General features: G+C 41.7%; 1 protein-coding gene across 5 annotated transcripts in view; it reads right to left on the bottom strand.

The window, feature by feature from the left end:
* Window positions 1-21,376, bottom strand: part of PPP1R42 (protein phosphatase 1 regulatory subunit 42) — an 80,260-nt gene that overhangs the window by 9,874 nt on the left and 49,010 nt on the right. Inside the window, exons 9-10 of one of the 5 annotated variants that reach the window (XM_073330957.2) lie at window positions 14,218-14,252; window positions 10,491-10,792 (exon numbers count right to left, since the gene is read on the bottom strand). The exons of 1 other annotated variant lie outside the window; for it this stretch is intronic. In XM_073330957.2, the coding sequence (XP_073187058.1) occupies window positions 14,246-14,252 (7 nt within the window). In that variant the 3' untranslated portion in view covers window positions 10,491-10,792; window positions 14,218-14,245. Of the gene's footprint in view, window positions 1-10,490; window positions 10,793-14,217; window positions 14,253-14,466; window positions 14,688-21,376 lie in introns of those variants that run through there. 3 more of the 5 variants (XM_073330956.2, XM_073330955.2, XM_073330954.2) reach the window with 3 other exon arrangements.

The following is a 21,376-nucleotide window of genomic DNA, read 5'->3' as shown; positions in this document are numbered from 1 at the left end:
GACTCCATCGTCAATTTCTACGCCCAAGGGGAACATCCACAGGGACACAAACTTTCACTAGCTGCTCAGGTCAAAAGGGGTATAGGTATATAACTAAGCAGTGTCTGTACTTTGTTGCATATATTCTTCCTGAAAGGGCTCAAAGTCTAAAATAAAAGTATTTTCTTGATTTCACATGTAAAGTCTAGAATCTCAAACTTTTTTGTAAAGTAAAGCTGCATAGGTGACTCTTCACAGTCATGAACAACGCAGTTCCCTCAATAAACACTTAAGTACAATATTAGTTTTTATCGTCCATTTACTAGTTTAGCTGAGGTTGATTGGTAAGAGCAGTAAAGATAATTAGGCAGCCTATCAGCATTACATTTTCCCCTCCTGTGTGTGTGCTGGAATCTTGGGACCCTGCTGCTCTGAGGAGGTCTTAGCCTCTCCCTCTGTGTGTGTGTGCTAGAAAATGGGTCCCCTGCCCTGCTAGAGTACTCCGAGTCCCTCTCCCTGCCCCCCATGTGAGTTGGGGGACCCTATCCCATCTGAGCCCCTCTACTTTTTCTCAAGGGGACTAGGATCTGGGGAATCTGACCCCCTCTGCCTGCTCTCCCATTTGAAAACCAGGAAATACAAAGCTAAGTTAGATACCACCCCATGTAAAGTGGTTGAAATGAAATGTGTGTGTGTGTGGGGGGGAATTGAGTGGACCAGGGGCATGGCTATGGAGGCCTCGCCAAAGCATGGATGAGGGGCCTAGTGGAGGCACAGGACCTGGCTAGGCATACAGCTTGGGCTACGTAACCAAGGGAATGTGCAACCCTCCAGTAAGTTTCTGCCTGTGGTATGTTATGCAGCAGCAGAGGCCACCAGATAGCAAGGAACAATGTTTTACATGCTAATGGCTTTTAAAGTGCTACTGATTTAATGAGATGGGAAGGGGAGGGATTAGCTGGAAATGTTGGTGCGGGGATATATGTTGCAGGGAATGGTGTGGGAAAGGAGGAGAGACATACACCAGTCTTCTCTTAATTGATTAAAGTTACTGTAACCAACATGGAATAAAACTGTCAAGATTTTGGACCATAGACTTGCCTTATCAGCAACTTCACCCTCCAAACATTTCAAAGAACGACCACTATCACCATTCCAATCTGACAAGTGTGCAGCAGAGGGCAGACCACTTAGGAATCACATAACATTCTTTACCTTTAGCTAACCATAGTAACACCTCAACTGCAAACCTAAATGATAACTACAACTGCTTAAATGAACTCTACTCCTACCAAAAATATTTCTCATTCTGTTAAAAAAAATGAGAAATGTAGGAAACTCACAGACAAAAACATCCTTATTTAATGAAGAATTAAGGTTGCCTGGTGATATCCTGTGCCCTTCCAGAACATCAAGTTCAGCAAAACTCAAACCTCTGAAGACGAGGAGATAAAGAGGTGAGGTACATGCCAATGCAACCTTAGCTCTATCCTCTGAGTGATGCCCCAATACGGCCATAACACACATACTCGTCCTCTGCCTTTGCAGACAGTGCAGAACATTCAGGGAATGGCAAATAGGACAGCGTCTTAGCACCTTCTCTTTCCTAAGGCAAAACTTCTGCTTAGGTAAACAGTACAGAACAGGAGCCACTCATACCTGCTCTACACTCAAACACTCAGCCTACAGAAACACCACCACACCTGCTAAATTTTACAACCCTTTTAGCAAACCCTTCACCTTTCACTCAGGATTCCACTTAACAGTTTACTTTCACTTAGCCATCATTAAACCTACAGATCACTCTTACATCCCACCCAGCTGCTGACAATCCCTATGCCTTGTGGACTGCTACAGACAGATCCTAAGAACTCATGACTGAAATGAGGCATATTGTATCTGTCACAGTACACATGCACCTCTCTCCTCTGATCACACACTCCGGTGGCGGTGGGAAGACATGGGACAGACAGAAGGGCTCAGACCCACCCCCCCTGAGCGGGGCAGGACTGCTTATATTTCCTTATATCATAATCACAGCTTTGCCAAGCCACTTCAAACTTTTTCTTCCACCATGCAATACAACTGCATCTAACACAATGAATCTAGCTGGAGTGCATGTAGATAATTCCCAATGGCTATTGCCAGCTCCAGGGGGCCTGAGTTAAGTTTGCTTTGATGTGTACCTCAACTGTGTATTTCCTGGTTTCAGAGGTTTGAGTCTTGCTGAACTCAACATTCTGGAAAGGTATGAGATACCACCAGGCAATCTGAAGTCTACATTAACCAAGTTTTCTTTCAGTTAATTCTATTTGATAACATCAAATGAAAGCGTGACTCCAAAGGTCATGCTTTGGATGCATAATCAATATAACCTCATTATCAATTATCCACAAAAAATGTTCTAAGGTATGCACTGTGTGTATTGTACTATCTGAGCCAGCTGGCGATAATAAACTGAAAACATGTTTATACATGATAAACATGTTGTATAATTTTATGTGATCATATGTTTAGTTTATTTCATACTGGGGACTATGTAATTTACAAAGAACCACAATACACAGAACAACACAATTTCAAAGGCATTTGCAGGTATGCAATTGAGTTTGACAAGGAGCATGTGACTAATAGCTGAGGGGATGTGGAAGTAAAACTGATCACCCCAAATACTTCCAACTCTTGAACTAGCCACCAGGAAATGGCTGGCTGCTAGGAGAGCTGATTTTGCATAGTTGCAAGGGCAGATACTAGGGTTTTCACCACTCATTTCCTGATAGTTACATCATTTAAAGATACTGCCATTATTCCCAGTTATGTAAACACATATTAAGTAGGCAACACAGGACTTTCTCAACACCTTCTGAATAGCAAACCTATAAAATATTGATTCTATTAGCAAGAAAATGTGGGCAGAAACTGATAATTACAGTTTCAATTTACAACATCAGAATTTCAACAACTTCTCTATTCAGGGAAAATTAATAGTGCTGTATCCCATTGGGAAGTATTAGGTATCTTTAAAATACTTAAATGATTTATTTTATTTGAATTACATCCCCCAATACTCAAATTTCTTTATGCATATTTAAAACTAACATTTTAACCAATATAAAATTTCTATTATTTTTACATTAGCAAAAAAGATAGATTATCCATGTAATGTTCATTTCAGTGACATATTTAAGTAATCAAGCAATAATTAGCTTTTTCATTGTTCAAGTTATGCACAATCCTCAGTGGATCTTATATGTAGTTTTAAAAAGATATTTAATATCTATTTTTAAGATACCAAGGGTCAAACATGACCTAGAATGTATGAAAAGAGAGGAAACATCTGTCAGAATAATTTACAGTGACAAACACATAAAGTAGCATAAATGTTCACTGATTTAGTTTGATCTGATACTTAATTTCAATTAAACAATATATATATTTGTTCAGTATGCTCACTTTCTGCATGGGGATGACTTGCCCATGTCCCAAGCCCTTTGGTCTAATAATGGACTATATGAGGACTTATAATTATGTCATACCTCAGCATAGCTCTGAGAAGGTACATTCTTCTGGTTTATATCTTTTCCTTGTTTATATTATTTTATTAAACATTTTATTTTAAAATGTGGACAAATCCTCATCTTATTCACGACTCACTGGCTTCAATGGAATGTGAGTAAGCTGATCAGGATTTGGCTCAAAGTCAGTGATTAAGTATTAAATTCAATCTGCCTGTGCACAGCAACCAAAATGGAATGGTCTATGTATTTGCAAGGCTAGCAGCAATCTTGGCACAAAACTATTGTTCAGATGAGATACTGCAGTTTTCTTAAAAGAGCGAGAGGGCAGATATATGAGTTAAGTGTTGCAACGGAAAAATCTGTGGTTGCTTACTTGGAAATTTTCCCTTCTTCAAAGGGATATGGCCACAGATCCTCAGTGAGGGGTTGTCACCTGTCTGTAGCTGTAGGGGGCAGAATCAAAGCTGATTGGATGGCTGATGAGGGACGAGCTCCCAAATTCCGGAAACCCTCTCAGTTTTGAGATGATTCCAAAACTAGCCCTTCTGGGCTGCTGAGACAAAAAATGAATCTCTTGTCCTGCATCAGCACCTTCCAAAATAATACTCAACATCAGAAGATCATGAACAAGAAAAATTTAACTACTGCAAAGAATTTTAACCATAAGTTAAACAGATCTCACTTTTTCAGGGAGGGCTATATCTGTGGACCTATCCCTTCGATGAAAGGAACATATTCAGGTAAGCAACCACAAATTCTGCCATTCTCTCTCAGGCGTAGGTCCACAAATTCTCAGTGTGGGATTTTCTCAGCAGTGACAAAATTCCAAGGGAGGGCATAGGCGCTGACTCCGGGGCTGGAGCATCCATGGGGAAAAAATGGTGGGTGCGGAGCACCCACCGGCAGCCCCCCATCAGCTCCCGCCCACCCACCCCCAATGCCTCCTGCCCACAGGCAGGCCCCACAGATCAGCACCTCCTCCTCCCTCTCCACACCTCCCATCTACCACGAACAGCTGTTTTGTGGCATTCATGGAGACTGTAAGGGAGAGGGAGAAGTGGGGACATGGCACGCTCAGGGGAGGGGGCGGAACCGGGCAGGAAGAAGTGGGGTAGGGATGGAGCAGGGGTGGGAAACGGCGGGGCAGGCCTTGAGGGTAGGGGTGGAGTTGGGGGCAGGGCCTGGGGCAGAGCCAGGGGTCAAGCATCCCCCAGCAGATTGAAAAGTTGGTGCCTCTGAGGGAGGGTGCAAAATAATGTCACAGAGAAAAAGGATTCCCTTACTCTAAGGAATCACTACAGCATGCAGGACCTGCCTGCCAAAGGCTGCACGGGCTGAAGGCTGAGTATCTATCTTGTAAAACTTGGTAAGTGTATCTATGACCAAATTGCAGCTTTACAGATTTCATTGCTTTCTCAGTCCATGAGACCACCATCACTCATACTGAGTGAAATCTGGTGCCCCACTGGAATAAAGATTCTTCAAACCGCTTTATCTCCGTGAAAGATGCAGCAGGATGGTACAGAAAGGGAAGGTCATGCCTGACTAATCTAATCGCCTTTTATGATGAGATTACTGGTTCTGTGGATGAAGGGAAAGCAGTGGATGTATTGTTTCTTGACTTTAGCAAAGCTTTTGACACGGTCTCCCATAGTATTCTTGTCAGCAAGTTAAGGAAGTATGGGCTGGATGAATGCACCATAAGGTGGGTAGAAAGCTGGCTAAATTGTCGGGCTCAACGGGTAGTGATCAATGGCTCCATGTCTAGTTGGCAGCCGGTATCAAGTGGAGTGCCCCAGGGGTCGGTCCTGGGGCCGGTTTTATTCAATATCTTCATAAATGATCTGGAGGATGGTGTGGATTGCACTCTCAGCAAATTTGCGGATGATACTAAACTGGGAGGAGTGGTAGATACGCTGGAGGGGAGGGATAGGATACAGAAGGACCTAGACCAATTGGAAGATTGGGCCAAAAGGAATCTGATGAGGTTCAATAAGGATAAGTGCAGGGTCCTGCACTTAGGACGGAAGAACCCAATGCACAGCTACAGACTAGGGACCGAATGGCTAGGCAGCAGTTCTGCAGAAAAGGACCTAGGGGTGACAGTGGACGAGAAGCTGGATATGAGTCAGCAGTGTGCCCTTGTTGCCAAGAAGGCCAATGGCATTTTGGGATGTATAAGTAGGGGCATTGCCAGCAGATCGAGGGACGTGATCGTTCCCCTCTATTCGACATTGGTGAGGCCTCATCTGGAGTACTGTGTCCAGTTTTGGGCCCCACACTTCAAGAAGGATGTGGATAAATTGGAGAGAGTCCAGCGAAGGGCAACAAAAATGATTAGGGGACTGGAACACATGAGTTATGAGGAGAGGCTGAGGGAGCTGGGATTGTTTAGCCTGCAGAAGAGAAGAATGAGGGGGGATTTGATAGCTGCTTTCAACTACCTGAAAGGGGGTTCCAAAGAGGATGGCTCTAGACTGTTCTCAATGGTAGCAGATGACAGAACGAGGAGTAATGGTCTCAAGTTGCAGTGGGGGAGGTTTAGATTGGATATTAGGAAAAACTTTTTCACTAAGAGGGTGGTGAAACACTGGAATGCGTTACCTAGGGAGGTGGTAGAATCTCCTTCCTTAGAGGTTTTTAAGGTCAGGCTTGACAAAGCCCTGGCTGGGATGATTTAACTGGGAATTGGTCCTGCTTTGAGCAGGGGGTTGGACTAGATGACCTTCTGGGGTCCCTTCCAACCCTGATATTCTATGATTCTATGATTCTATGGATAACTGACCAAGTTCCCAGTTCTGACACTTTTCTTGCCAAAGTGATAGTGATCAAAAAGGTCATTTTGATAGTCAAATACTGTATGTCCCTTTGATGGAAAATGGAAGATTTTCTGGATATATTCAAAATTGCAGACAGTGCAAAAACACATACTTTTAAGGTATTAGCCTGCAACCTGATATCAAAACCATCTTGTAAAAACTCTAGAACATGAAACACTTTGGCTACTTAATGCTAAATATGTCTCTCTCTATTCCAAACTTTGAATTTAGACCAGATCCCTGAGTAAGCCTTGTTGTTGATTTTCTTCTAGATGCTAACAGCATTTCAATGAGACCAGCAGAGTAACCCTTTCACTTTAGAAACTTCCTTTCAAATATCAAGTTTCACAAGGATTTAAGCAAATTAAATCTAGAAGAACTGGACCACTAGATAATAAATCTGGCCTTGTATTGAAGAACAATGGTGGCTCCACTGACATGTTCACAAACAGTGGTGTAGTCTTAAACTGCAGCATCTCCCTGCCAGTCTCACCTTCTAACCCTGCCCCCATGCTGCTTTCTAACCCTACCCCCATGCTGCAGAGAGCAGGTCACAGTGGTATAGTGGAGCTGCATTGTCCTTCCAGTGCATTCTGGCTCTACTACACCATGTAGTAGAGCCGCCAGGGCCAATGGGAGGTCACAAAGATCATTTCTGCTTCTTCCTTTCTGATTTTCTATATTACCCTGATGATGATGGTGTGACACTCTGTAGTTTGGCTCAGGGGCAGGAGAGGTGTTGTCAGTGATTAAGCAAACTGTCCCAGGTGTTAGCTGGCAGAGTTTTGCAGATGAACAAGGGATAGAACCCTTCCTAGGCACAGAGAAATGTGTCTTAGGAGGGGGCCCAGAGGAGGAAACTGGGGAAGGAATAGTGGGGGTACAGGAATGTCTCCTCACTAGTCACTTGGGAGAGGATGCCCAGGACAGAATGGCTGAGTCAGCACTGGTGCACCCAGGCACTCAGCCTGTGACCCAGGTTTTGAGAAGGAACTGTGTAACTGACCTCCTGGAGAGGAGCAGTCACACTGCTGACTTCTCCGGGACAGAGAAAGGGATGGCGGAGGGTACCCCAGTGCAGGTCCCAGTTTGTCAGGATGCAATTTCTGATAAATTTTTGGAACGTAACTGTCTCTCTTTAAATCAAGATGCAACTCCAATGCCTGTGATAACAGAGGAGTTGGGACCAGGAAATTGCCAGATGGTAGTTTGCCAGAATACAGATGACCCAATTGACAGAGAGGGGGGTGTTTTCTCCCAGGCTGGTGAGAGACAGGGAGTAGTTATGGAAAAGCTGCTGGGAAAAGGTGCATCTGAGCAAAGGGTAGACACACCTAGCCCAGAGAGCACAAATCACAGCCCTCTACAGGGCAGGGAAGGACTCAGTGTTGGGAGGGGGAAACACAGGATAACCCCAAAAGGGGAGCTGGATTTTCTGCATATGTACAGTCCTGGGGTTGGGAGACTGCTCCCCAAAGGGCCAGCCAATGTGCTCTGTACCTTGGGGGAACACCCTGCACCCCCATGCTCATCTTTATAATATGATTGTGTGGTATCCAATGCAAAGTTTGTCATGTCAGGTGTCTTTGGAAGGCTCATGATGCACTGAGCATTGTTGTAATGTTAATAGTAATGTTATAGGTTGTAATTTCATATATATAATTATGGTCGAGGATTGGAGTGACCTAGCAGATCACCAGTCCAGATAACACCAGGGGAATGTCTCAGATGGGTACTGGGGGAAAAGCATAAAGTAAGCCAATTTGGCTACTTGAGTGACAGAGCATCTATGCCTAAGGCTCCTGGCTGCCTTTTGCTTGCAAAGTATTGGTGACCCTTCTGGTTTGCCTTGAATTCAAAATGATCCAGGATCGAAACTTCAAAATTTTTGATGATCAACTGGAATTATTCGTTTTGAAGAGTCCATTTCACCTGATCAATTTTTCTTCTGCTCAGCCAGTCAGCCTTCACACTGCTGGTGTCATTGATGCACAAGACCCTGATAGACTGTAGATAGGCCTCTACCCACTGCATCAATGATGATGCTTCCTTTTGTAGATCCCTGAACTCATACTCCCTGATAGCTTACATATGTAATCATAGACGTACTGCCCATAATTACCAGAATATGACCATTCTGCAATGCTGAGGTCAGTGGTTTAAGAGCACAGAAAATTTATGCTTTTCTTTCGTTCTGAAGACCATGTCACTGGACCCACAACTTCTTGGAAAATGCTTCCTATCCTTCCAGACTGGCGTCTGTTGTTATGACAGACCACCCTGGCTCCACCATGGCCATCCCTTCAGGGAATCTCTCTGGACTCATCCACCAATCCAGGAATTTCAACACAAATGATGGAACGTTCACTTTTCAAGATAGAAATATCAGAAAATGGCAGGGAAGGAACAGAAGGAAACTCTGGAGAGTCCTCATATGTTTTCTTGCCCAAGGCACTCTCCCTATGCAGGACATGATCATCCCTAGAACACCCACTGGGGTGTCTATTGACATCACTGGGCACCTCCTCAGGAGAGTAATTGCTGATCTCATCTTAGCGCATATTTTGGTTGACAGATATATCAACACTCCAAGATGAAATAGGTTCTGAGGTGGTTGAAGATGACACTTTCCAAAATTTACTATAAATCCCTGCTGTTGCAATGTTTAGTTGCTTGAGTGGACCGCTCCTTTGATAAGGCTCTCACTAGAAAGTCATCCAAGAAAGAACAGACTTGTAACCTTTTCTGTCTGAGAAAATCCATCAGAACAACAAGGACTTTTGTAAATACTCGAGGTGTGCATGACAGTCCAAAAGGCAGCACTTTGAACTGAAAATGGCTGGTCCCATGAGTGAATCGCAGAAATTTCCTGAGTACCTGGTGAACTAGCACATGAAGACAGGTCTCCTTCAGATTGCTTGACGTAAGGTAATCCACCAGGCAGATTGTTGCCACCATGGACTTCCAGATCTCCAGCCTGAATTTGCCCCCTCTTATGAACTTGTTTAGGTTTTTAAGTCCAACACCACTCTGTCCTCCTTGAAACTCTTGGGTACCAGGAACAAGACTGAGCAGTAGCCACAGAACATCTCGACCTCAGGATCTCTCTCTATTATGCCAAATTGAAAAATCTGATCTATGGCCTTTAGCATATTTCAAATTTTGGGGGGATTTGATAGTATTAAAGAAGGGCAAAAATTATGATTTGGTATCTTTGAAAATTCTATGATGCATATCCAGGACCAGTCTGTCCAATATGGAGAGAGGCCGTTGGTTCTTGAATTTTAATAGTCTCCCACTAGGTCAGAAGTTTACTGCCCATAGTCAGGCACGGTTTCTATTATCGGAATTTGCATTGTGGGAAAACTGGTCTCTCCCGTTTCCAGGCTTAGACTTTTTCCAGTTGCTTTTGCTGTAGTCGTGCAGTCCAAACTGTGAGGAGTAGACACAAAAAGGATATTTAGAGGCTGGCTATCCCATTTCCTGGATTTGAAGTTAGGAGAGTTTCTTTAACGTCTTTTTGATTTATCTGAGGATTCTACCACCACTTTGTCTAATAGCCCCCCAAATAATTGACATCCTGAATATTTCAAAATGGCTAACGTCATTTTGGCCTGTATATTGCCCTTCCAGGCTCATAATCAGATATGCCATCTGGTCATCACCCTGGAGGCCATGGCATTTGCTGAAAACATCAAAGCATCCCTGGCTGCACCAGCTATGAATGCTGAAGCCACTGAGCTTTTCTTTAACTCTGAACTTAACCACAATGATTTCTTAGACTTTTTTTGGCAATCTGACTGTCAAATTATCAGTCCAGGCCAGTATTGCTCTTCCAAAATGTGTGGCCACAGAAAAAGCCCTCAGAGATAAAAAGCCCTCAGAGAGGAACATGCATCCTTAAACATATAGCACAGTGATATTTCCATTCTGTGGTCGTTGAGTTCTTTTGGGAACAAGTTCCCTTCCACTGGCACAGTAGTGTCTTTGACTAGAGCTGAAACTGCCCCATCCACTATAGGAGGAGACACAAAATCTGCTTTTCTACAGTGCACTTTGTAGAAATTTTTAGCATGCCTGCACAACCTCATACATTTTGCTGGTGTTTCCCATTTGGCCTTAATTACTTTTTCAAAAAAGATGTGAAGGGAAATACGATTCAGATTTTGAACTAGATGGAAAATTCTTTTTTGTAATTTCTGTACCAATCCCCTCTCCTTCCTATTTAGAATCTTTTCTAATCGGCTCATCTGATGGAAACGCAAGTATCTAATGACCTTTCACAATATCTTCTAAAATAATTCAGTTGGAAAAAGATTCTCTTTGTTTCTCTTCGTTCTCTGATTCACACTCTGAGATTGAGAATTTACCTGCCTCCTGTGAAGATGATCCTGACTTTCCTCTTGACTCCTTTTTTCCCTCTCTTGGACTTAGATTGAACAGATTTTTTAACCTTCTTTTTCTTTGGTGATGTCCCTGAAGACAAGGATAAAAATGAACTAAACGATGATGAAGAAGAGCCAGACACATAAACAATTCTATTCCTTTTATTGTGCTTGTTCTTTCAATGTATGAAAACCTTGTGAGCAGAGCCTTGAGCTTTGGCATCATCTGGTAATGAGGCTGGGAAGCTGCTATCCCCAGAGGAACAGGCCAGTTTTTTAAGTGTCTGAGGTAATTTCTTGAACCCTTTCCCCCTTTTTAAAATTTTTACTCCTTAGGGGAGTGGGGACTGGGAACCTGAATCAAATAAAGAATTCTGAAAATATCTTCTGCTAATAGGCATCTTTTTATCTTTGTGCCTTTGAGAATGGACAGAGTGCCTGTAAGGGGACACTGAAGCTGCAGCCTGGGTCTTACAAGATGGCAGGATCTGAGGTAAAGGCACTTTTCATGCCAAATCCAAGAGTTGCTCCCTAGCGCAAGAAGGAATTTCTTTCTGAGAGGGGGATTCCCTTCTTTTCCCCTGTGTACAAAATTCTGGGCATCCCCTGGGGCTATGGAAAGGAGACAAAATTGCCCAGTGAAGAAAGGGAGGCAGAAGGATGATGAAACCCGCACTGTGGGAGGACGAATGCCCAAAATAGTCTCACTAGCCGCTCCTTGCTCTGTGGCAGATTCAGCCGGTCCTGCTTATGGTTTTCCCATGCTGGGCTGTTGCCCTTTGATGTAACCACCTGTGGCAGCCAAAAGGTTATTTTCATTTTTCTGTCATCCTTCAAGACATTTGCAGCCCAGCTGTCAGACTCCCCAGGCCAGTCCCGTGGTCCGCGCTGCTTCCCGCAGCCCCCATTGGCTTGGAGCGGCAAACCAAGGCCAGTGGGAGCCGCGATCAGCCGAACCTGTGGAAGCGGCAGGTAAAAAAACCAGTCAGGCCCGCCAGGGGCTTTCCCTGAACAAGCAGCTGACCGGCTTCGAGAACCACTGCCTTAGAATGTTAACTCTAGTCCTTTAGTTCAAAAAGTCACTTTTCTCGCCTTTGTCCTCATAGCGTCAGAGAGATCCAAAGACTGTCCAATGGCATTTTCAAGCAATAAAATAGCAAGCGATGTCAGTCTCTCGTTGGCCATCATCAATCCAAGATATGTTTTGATGAGCCTGAGCTTCGAAGAGCAGCTCTCACCACTCGTGACTGTGACTCGCAGCATGAGCAGAATCCTCAAAGCTATCCATACATTAGGAAAAGTGTCGTTCAGCTCTGCATCATGAATGAATTGGAGAACTTGGAGTGGAGAGTGCTTCCTGTGTTGCAAAATGTGAAGGGTGTTCAATTCCACATAAAGGTCTTTATCATTGATGTCCGAACATTCTCCATTTGTCAGCATCTGCTGAAGGTCCGTACAATTGTTCAAGAATGTTTTCTTGTCCACTGGGAGCTTGCTAGGGTCATACCCCTCCCGCCCCCACACAAGTCTTTTTGTGGTGCTTCATTTATCCAAACTCTTCTTTGATGGACATTCATTCAACGAGCAAGCAAAAAAAACTCCCTCTTGAATTTTTCTTCCAAGCTTTTCATCAGCTCATCTCTGCCCTCATAACCAAAGTGTCTCTTCTTCCAATGAATATGAGTTTCCTTGAAGACAGGCTCAACCCCTAAGTCTTCTGCCATTTCTTTGGCAGCAATGATGGCATCTTCTAATCTGTTGTCTCTGTAGGCCACAACAAAAATCAAGGCAGCTTCTCATCAAAGTCTCATTCCGGTTTCAGCTTTACTCAACTGCGCCAGTTCCATCCGGGTGTTGTAAACCTCAGTCACTTGGTACCTCATTGGCCCCAATCTGCCAATGGGGCTCTCCCAGCAAGTGTCGCTTAGTGGCTTCACCGTCAGATTTGTAACACTGTCTGTGAGGATCTTCCACCTGATAGTTGTCACTGAAAACTTATATCCTTTGCAGTACTCCAAAGAGAGATACTGAATCTAAAGATGACGTTGCATCTGACACAACCAGTTTGAGGGAATGGAAACCACAAGGCACAAAGAAAGCTCTTGGATTCAGCACAAGGATCCTTGTCTGGATGCCACTGTTTCATCCCTTCATGTTTGTGCTGTTGTTGTAGCCTTGGCCATGGCAGACCTGAAGCTTTATTTTATTCTCATTCAAAACATTCATAAACAGCTTTGTTAGGCCTTTTCCAGTAGAGTCGTCCATGTACTGGAAGCAGATAAAGTGTTCCTTTACATGGATACACCCATCCTCGTCATCAACAAATCTTACTGTAAATTACATCTTTTCACTGTGCCTAATATCAGGAGTGCAGTCCATTATTATGGTATAATACTTTGCTTTGTTGAGCTGTGTCAATATATTATCAAGCACCTTCCTTGCCATAAGGTCAATCAATTCATTTTGAATTGTTTTGCTGTAGTAATGGTCCATAGCTTCTTTACAAACTACTCCACGTAGATATGCACACATGACATCATTGTATTTCCCAAAGAGCTCTAACAAACTGAGGAAATTACTGTTATGTTCAGTGAACAACTTATACAACAAGCCCTGGAAAGCCAAATTATTCTTTGCAAGGAAGAGGGTACTTGAGATCAGACGATCAACCACATTCCTCCAGTGCAGGGTTTCTACATTAATAATGTGCTGGTTTTCTGTATTTATTCAGCTTAAGCCTGGACTCGACCTCCATCCATTTGGAGTAGGCCATAAAATGGCCGGGTGACTTTTCACGTTGCTTCAGAGCTTCAGCTAACTTATGCCATTAATTGTACTCGGAAAGCGAACACAACCATTTGGCATGCTTGTTAAATATTTTGCAACAAAAACAGAACACTCTGTAAGTTGATTTTGAGTAAACTAGCCAACACCGAAACAGTTTCTCACCATTCTTGAGCACTCTTTCACAAAGTGACTTTGAGAAGTGTCACTTCTGCTCATTTACTGGAAACATCATATCCTTGCTTTTGCCTGGCTTGTTCAAAATTGTACGATCATTATCGGCACAGTTTAGGATTACTGGCCATAAAAAGCAAGATCTGATGTATTTATTTGTGGTGTGCAATTTTTCTCACTGCTGTTTCTGCCATCATGCAAGGCTGATCCTTCTTTATTGTTTCTCTTCTTTTAATATAAACCTGATTTTTCTTTGTCATTACTCTCCTTTTCGTGTGAACCACATTCTTCTTTATCATCACTCTCCTTTATGTAGCCAGGAAATCTGGACGATTCTCCATCACTTTCTTCACATTTCCATTCCTTTTCTTTAGGTAAATCTACTAATTCCTTAGTAATAGGACTACCATCTTTATGCTTCACTCCTCATTTTCTTCTGCAGTGGGACAATTGCTACTGCTTAAGCCTGTGCTATGTTCTGTTTGAGACATTTTCCCATCAAATTTGCCCCCTGCTGCAACCTAGATTGCAATTGAGCTTTTCGCTTCCTATACTAACCTTCTGAAGGCGTCTTCAGGGGCATCTTTTATTTTCTACGGGGGAAAGCAGACAGTATTAGGGAGACCAAAAGTTTATGTTCCACAGTCTTAGAAAGTTATCACACAATATGTGTTAAGCATGGCAAAAGAAATAACAGAATTTCTTTTATATTGTTGAGTAGATAGGGGTTTGATAGATATCTCTGGCATCTCATTAAATATGTACTTTATTAGTCACTACTTATACTCTTCATGTCTTAAAATACAAGTAGACTTTCACAATTACACAATAAAACAAGGTTCACAATATCACAGCTGGGCTCTCACTTCACTTCACTTTGTTCTTACATCTCATTGACTGACTGGTGACGTCCTGCCTCTTATATACCCACGAGGGTATGGCTGACAACATTATAAGAGGTTGGAGGAAAATGTAGCTCTCAGAAAGTCTGGAAGGTTCCATGAGATTCTACAAAGGTCCAGAACATTCTAGGAGGTTAGTGAAAAATAAATCCACAGACAGAATATTTTACTTCAAACATTCCATATTCCCCTTTGACACTTACAACAATAACAGCTCCCCAAGCCTGACACCCCCCAAGCCCTGCATCCCAGGCAGTTGCCTGGGTCGGTTGCCCCTAAATCCGGCCCTGAGACTCCTTGCTGGTAGGAACCAGGCTCCTGGGTTGGTGTAAGGCAACCAAAGCAAAACCTTTCTAACCTGATGAATGAGGCAGCTGCAGTGAACGAAACATAAACCTCTCCTTCTGCACATTGTGGCAGGGAGACAGAGCAGGATGAATACAACCTTGGTCTTCTATTTTTGAACCTTTCTCCACCATCCTCTGAGCCTGTTACCTGAGTGGTGGGGTGGGTGGTGTTGCGATGGTAATTCCAGGCAGGAGACAAACCAGTCTTCAGGTTTTTTTTTTTCTTATTTATTTTTGAATTCTCTCTCTTGCACTGGATTCTCCCACTCAGCCAGTAGCAACAGAAGGCAGAACAAAACTGAGGAGGTATCCAGAAGGTGGGGGCTAGTCCCTCATCAGCCATCCAATCAGCTTTGATTCTGCTTCTTATAGCTACAAATAGACAATTACGCCACACTGAGGATATGCAGACCTAGCTTTCAGAGAGAAGTCTTACTTCAATGATGTTTGTAAAGTGCTCTGAGATCCTCATTTGGAAGGAACTATGTAAGACCAAATTATTATAATAGCAGTGCATAGAGTAAGGCAGAGAGGGATGCCATCTTTTTTGAGCATGTCTGCCAGAGCTCCACCATCAGTTGGATTAATAAAAGACCTGTTTACAGTACTAGTTGTTGAAAATATCAGCTATAGATGGTCTGACTGCAGTTCATTACAGCCCTTTTTATATGAATCACAAAAACCTATAGACTGCTCCTAAGACATCACTGAAATAAATGGTATTAATTTCCATTTACCAATAAAGCAGATACTGATATTTTATTCCAGTAGAGTACTGAAGGTGAAATTCTGCCCCCACTGATGTCTATAGGAGTCTTCATATTGACTTCAATAGGGCCAGGATTTCACTGTGATTTGCTAAATTATTGGGAATTTTCATAAACTGAAGTTGTTTCACAGTTGCACATTCCATCACATAAGATGCCTATTTATTATCTTTAGCAAACCAGTCTAACTAAATACAATTTCACTATCAACCCTTACATTCAAGGAGTATTTCCACTTGACATCTGGTTCTCATTTTTAACATATGTTCTTATAATAACCAACATAATTTCTACTTAAAAGTACTGAGAAATGTTAAGTGTAAAAGAGTCACAAAATCATAGTTTTGAACTTCACTGTCATGGGGATGGGGGGTGGGATTACTGATAACACTGGATTTTTTCCCTACTAATACAGATATACTTACTATAGATGGTTCAATTAATTTTGTGTGTCCAAATGCAAATGGAAACATAAAATAAACTTACTATGCCATAGTCTAAAAAAAATGCAATGAGCTCATATGAAACTCTTTCAAAAGCACAGCTGAGTAGATATGCCTTACCACATCTGTCACAGCAATACAAATAGCCTTTAAATAATACATACAAGAGGACTAGATAATGTAGCTGCAAGTCTAATCTCATCTTTAAACACTATTGCTAAGCATTTATTGTTGAACTTTATATTTACTTCACTACTGCAGTTACAACAGTGCTCACTACAGGTGAGGTGGTCAGCATTTCCAAGAGAAACTTTTGCTTCTAATTAATAATTCATCTGCACATTGTTTTAAAATAATTTTTTTCCATAAAGAGTTTAATCTTTAGCCATATTCTGCCTTTAGCTACACTAGTACAAACTTTGCAAAATCAATGGGTTTGCACTTATGTAAATGAGAGCAGAATCTGACTTCTACCTTATCCCCATAAAATAGCGTGAAGGTATTTGAAGATGCCCTTTTCTTCTTCTGCAACTCAAGAGCAATCTGTTCTCTAAAACAGAATTGTATTTCATGATGTAAGCTAGTGGTATTTTGGAAAATAAGCAATTTTATTTAAGAAATTTAGATTACAATTTGCATAATTAAACCCTTTTATCCCCAATGAAAAAAATCTATGAGGCATTTTGCAGTCATATGTAGTTTTATGCACAAGAGCAAAAATAAATGTATTAATTTATATTTGTTTCCACTCTTCATTTCACATGATTAAAAAAATAAACATATCCTAGTAAGAAGGAAAATTTCTGAAGTTTTCCCATGTGTCACTTGGTTTTAATTAGCTCAGCAGAGCATGGCAGACTGCTGTATCAACTGAAAAAAAAAAGACTGTTTTCTGCACTTTTCAGTGATCTAGTAGTTACTGGCAAATAATAATAAAAAATTATGAAGCCAGTTCACGAGAGCATTTATTGATTAAGGCAAGTACTGGTACTTAAGTGGAACTTAATTATCTTAGGATCACACTGTTTAAAGGTGTGTTTTCTAAGCAGTTGACTGAAACTTGTACAGGTAATCTATAAACAAGAACAAAAATAATCCTAAACAGTTTATTAGTGTTTAAATGAGAATGCTGAACTGTTTAATTCCATTTTCTTTGTTTGAAAAGATTACTGTGTTATGCAATCACCAGTTAGACTTTGGTTGGTATTAACCCAGGCTGGCCAGAAAACACTTGCAAGGTTTTGAAATCTGTTTTTGTTCTACATTGGAACAAAATTGAGATCTTTTGAAAGTTTTCATGAAAAATGAGAGAAAGACACACCATTGCCCTGCAATGGGCAGTAGACCAGAGGTTAGGGCACTGACTCTGCCTGAGTCAGAGCAGGGACTTGAACCTGAGTCTTGCAGATGAATGCCTTCATCTACTGGACTATAGAGTCAGTCTCTCTTGTTCACGCAATTAATATTTAATTATTTATACATAGTGGAACAGCTCCAACCAGAGAGATTGAGAGATTTCAGAATCAGAGAGCAGGGACTTGAACTGGGTCTACTACATCCTGGTTGAGTACCCTAAACTCTGGCCTGTTGGATATTCTGGGGTGGAGGAATTTCTCTCATTCTGAAATTCCATCCTGCACCTACAAAGGTGCATTTTCCTGACAAAGGTTTCAATAAAACTGACTTTCCTGCAAAAAGTTTGGAGTTGTTGAATCAATATTTTCCTACAAAAAAAGTTGAGTCACAAATTTCCTGATCAGCCCTAGTATTAACACAACAGAAAACAAGCCTAATCCAGTCCGAGATTTAATCTTTTTCTCAGATACACAGGCACTTATAGCTGCATAATTTACAAAGCCAGCTAATGGTGTTGGTACAAAGATAGTTGTATATATACTAAAATGTCTGTGATATAGCAAGAATTCAGAATAAATGATACTATCATCATTTAGGCTATGTTTTAGTCACAGGTAGTTTTAGTAAAAGTCATGGGCAGTAAACAAAAATTCACAGCCCCTGATATATCCATGACTTGTACTATATACCCCGGACTAAATCTTGGGTGCTCTGGGGCAGGGGGCAGCAGCGCGCTGCCTGGGCCCCCTGCTGCTGTGGGGGGGCAGCAGCCAGACACTGCTGCTGCTGCTAGGAGGTGTGGCGGGGTGGGTGCGGTGGCCCAAGACTGCTCCAGCAGTGGCCAGTTTGGCTGGCCCAGGGGCTGCCCGAGCTGCTCAGGAAGTCAAGGAATTTGTGACTTTTGTGACAGACTCGCAGCCTTAAGCATCATGCCCATGTCACTATGTAACTGGAGCCATGAAAGTGTGGTGGACCAGCCTAACTTAGAATTGTTTTCTTTGCAACATCAACTGACCAAAGAAACTCAAGAATAAACATCTATTCTGTGAACAAGAAAAGTCATTAGGTCGTGCATTCTATAAAATATTTTAGGGCTACAAATTTGGAATGAGTTAAAATAGCATTTTTTGGCTCTTGTGTCATTCATGTCTCATGTTAGAGGCGGAACTATCAGCATCATGCTTGATGTATAGTGCAAAAGTTGAACACAAGCAAATTATGCTGTTGGAGAATATATAAAACCCCTGGCTGACTAACTTTACTACCTTGTTTTAGGGCAACACTAATCTTTGTTTTTAAACTATGTATTGCCCTTTCATTGAGCTTTATACTCAAGTGAGTATATGTGCTGGTTCATTGACAGATGTAAAAACAATGCCATTAAGTGAACTGTGAGAGCAGAGAGCCAAGAGGCAGGAGCCTGCAGCTGCAGGATTCCCACTGCAGCAGATTTTTTACCATCAGCCATTCTAACAGAGACAGAGCAATCTCCTCACACTGTCAAGAAACATCACCAAGACTTTATATTTTAGAAGTTAATTAATTAAGGAAAGAACCTGCTGTTTAGAGAGAAGCTTGATTATGCATCTGATGGAAAATTTTCAATTGCTAGCTGCTGCTGAGAAGCTATAAAGGAGCCTCATTCATCTTTTTAAAAAGCGTGTTCCACCATCTCAACATATAAAGGATAGTCTTTATAAGGAACAAGTGTTTTCAGATTGTAAATTAGCAAAATTGCCACTTTGTTCTCCTCTCCTTAGTCTCAGACCCTAAACTGTCTAAGGCTTCAAAAGACAGGTCACTTGCTGAAAAAATTTAAAGAGACGATATTCTGAATTACTTGTTATTATGTTTTTTTAAATTATGTTATGTTCGGAAATCTTCTAAGCAGCCTAGCATCATAAAATAATTTATAAGCCAAACTGTGCAAAACTTGAAATATTCATTTGGAAAAGTATCTGATAAACTATTTGGTTCAAAGTGCTGTTTTACAATTTAAAATGTCATCGTTCTGTTAATAGTCAACTCACCTAATGTAAAGTTTCCTCACTTTTAAGAGTCCTCTAGTGTAAAATAACGAGGCTAAAAGGAATGAATTACTCAATTCAGAAACCAATTTAGTCATAGGAAAAAATCCTAGATAGTCTCAGAAATGCTGGGTCACTTTGGGATGCCTGTGCCTTCTGCAGCAGTGGAGTTGAGGTCTATACAGGTTGTTATGTAACTGTGGTCAGCTGTGGCTTAAAATCAATTTAGGTCTACAAGAAGAGGGTTGCCTTACCATTCTTCTTCAAGAGTTGCCTCTCTGCATTCATATTTATGGGATTAAACAGCCACCAGACCATTTACAAGTCACAAAGAGGGAAGAGCCTTTACAGGCTATTAAGGAAATCTATCAGGAAGGAATGACTGAGCTTTCAACTAGTCCTAGGGCCTCACTCACAATTCCAGTTAAGAAAAAAGATGGCAGCGCCAGATTCTAGGTGGGCTATAGAAAACTAAATTAAATCACTTTACTATAAATAGATGATAGTCTGGATGCTGCAGCAGATTCAATCTGGTTTTCCATACTGGATCTTAAAAATGGGTATTGGCAAGTGGAAATGGATCCAAACAACAGGGAAAAGAGTGCTTTCACAGAAGGGAAAAGAGTGCTTTCACAGAAGGAAAAAGGTCTCTGGCAATTCAAAGTGATGTTTTTTGGCCAGTGTAATGCACCAGCCACTTTTAAGAAGGCAATGGAGAGCATACTGTGTGGCATGCCCCTCTCTGGTGCATATTAAAATCTTTAAGCAGGAATTGATACATTTACAAATAGTCTGTGATAAACTTAAGGCTGTCAGTGTGAATCCAAATAAAGGAATTGTTTTAAAAAATGGTAATTTTCCTTGGGAACACAATCTGTGAGGAGGGAATTTCCACTGACAAAAAGAAAATTGAGACTGTACAAAGCTGGTCAAATGTCCAGATACTCATATATGCACAATGTTTTGTAGGGCTCCGATTACAAAAGGTTTATTTGTGGATTTGCCAATCTTTCAAAACCATTGCATAAGTTGGGTGAAAAAGGAAAACAATTTCAGTGGGTAGCAGAGTGCGATTTCACATTTTCAGAGTGGACTGTACCTGTATTAGCCTATCCGTGTTTCAATCCCCCCATTCATATTGGATAGAGATGCTAGTGCTTACGGTTTGAGGGACAGTAATGACACAAGAACATAAAGGACTTGAGAGCAAAAGTTTAAGTTCTCTGGAGAGAAAGTATAGCACCACCCAAAAGGAAATACTGACGGTGCTTAAATCTAAAGAACATTTTCATCACTATTTGTATGGGAGAAAATCTGTGATCAAGACACATCATGTATCCCTGTAATTACTCTTTAGATTCAGGAATCCTAAGGGTCAACTTGCGATGTGGTTGGAAAAATGTCAGTTATGATCTCAGAATTACACACAAGCCTCGGCACACGGATGGTAATACTCACCGTTGTCGGGTGGCCTTGTTGAGAGGCTAATTGCAAACTCTGCTCTAAGCAGGAGACCAAGGAATTTGTTGCTCAAGGGAACGACTGTGCTCAGGAAGAGATAGCTGTCTCCTCTCCTCTTATAGTTTGCAGAAGTACAAATGTTCCTGGTTCATCCATTGGAACAATGGATGCCGAATTGCAAGAATGGACTTCTGAGCAGTTAAATGATTCCCAAAGAGAGGATACTGACATCAGGACAGTATGTGATTGGAAAATCATTTGGCAAAGGTAGCCACACTGGAACGTAGTATCTCCACAGACCACAGTAAAAGCTTTCTGGTCACAGTAGGAAAACTTGGAGTTTGAAGACGGAATATTGTACAGGAGATGGGAAAAAACAATGGGCAATGGGTACAGGTATTAGCTGGTTGTACC

This window comes from Lepidochelys kempii, chromosome 2 (assembly GCF_965140285.1).
Source record: "Lepidochelys kempii isolate rLepKem1 chromosome 2, rLepKem1.hap1, whole genome shotgun sequence".
In the NCBI taxonomy this organism is placed as follows: Eukaryota; Metazoa; Chordata; order Testudines; family Cheloniidae; genus Lepidochelys; species Lepidochelys kempii.
Note: the sequence above shows the minus strand (reverse complement) of the source record. Positions and strands in the feature narration are given on the sequence as shown.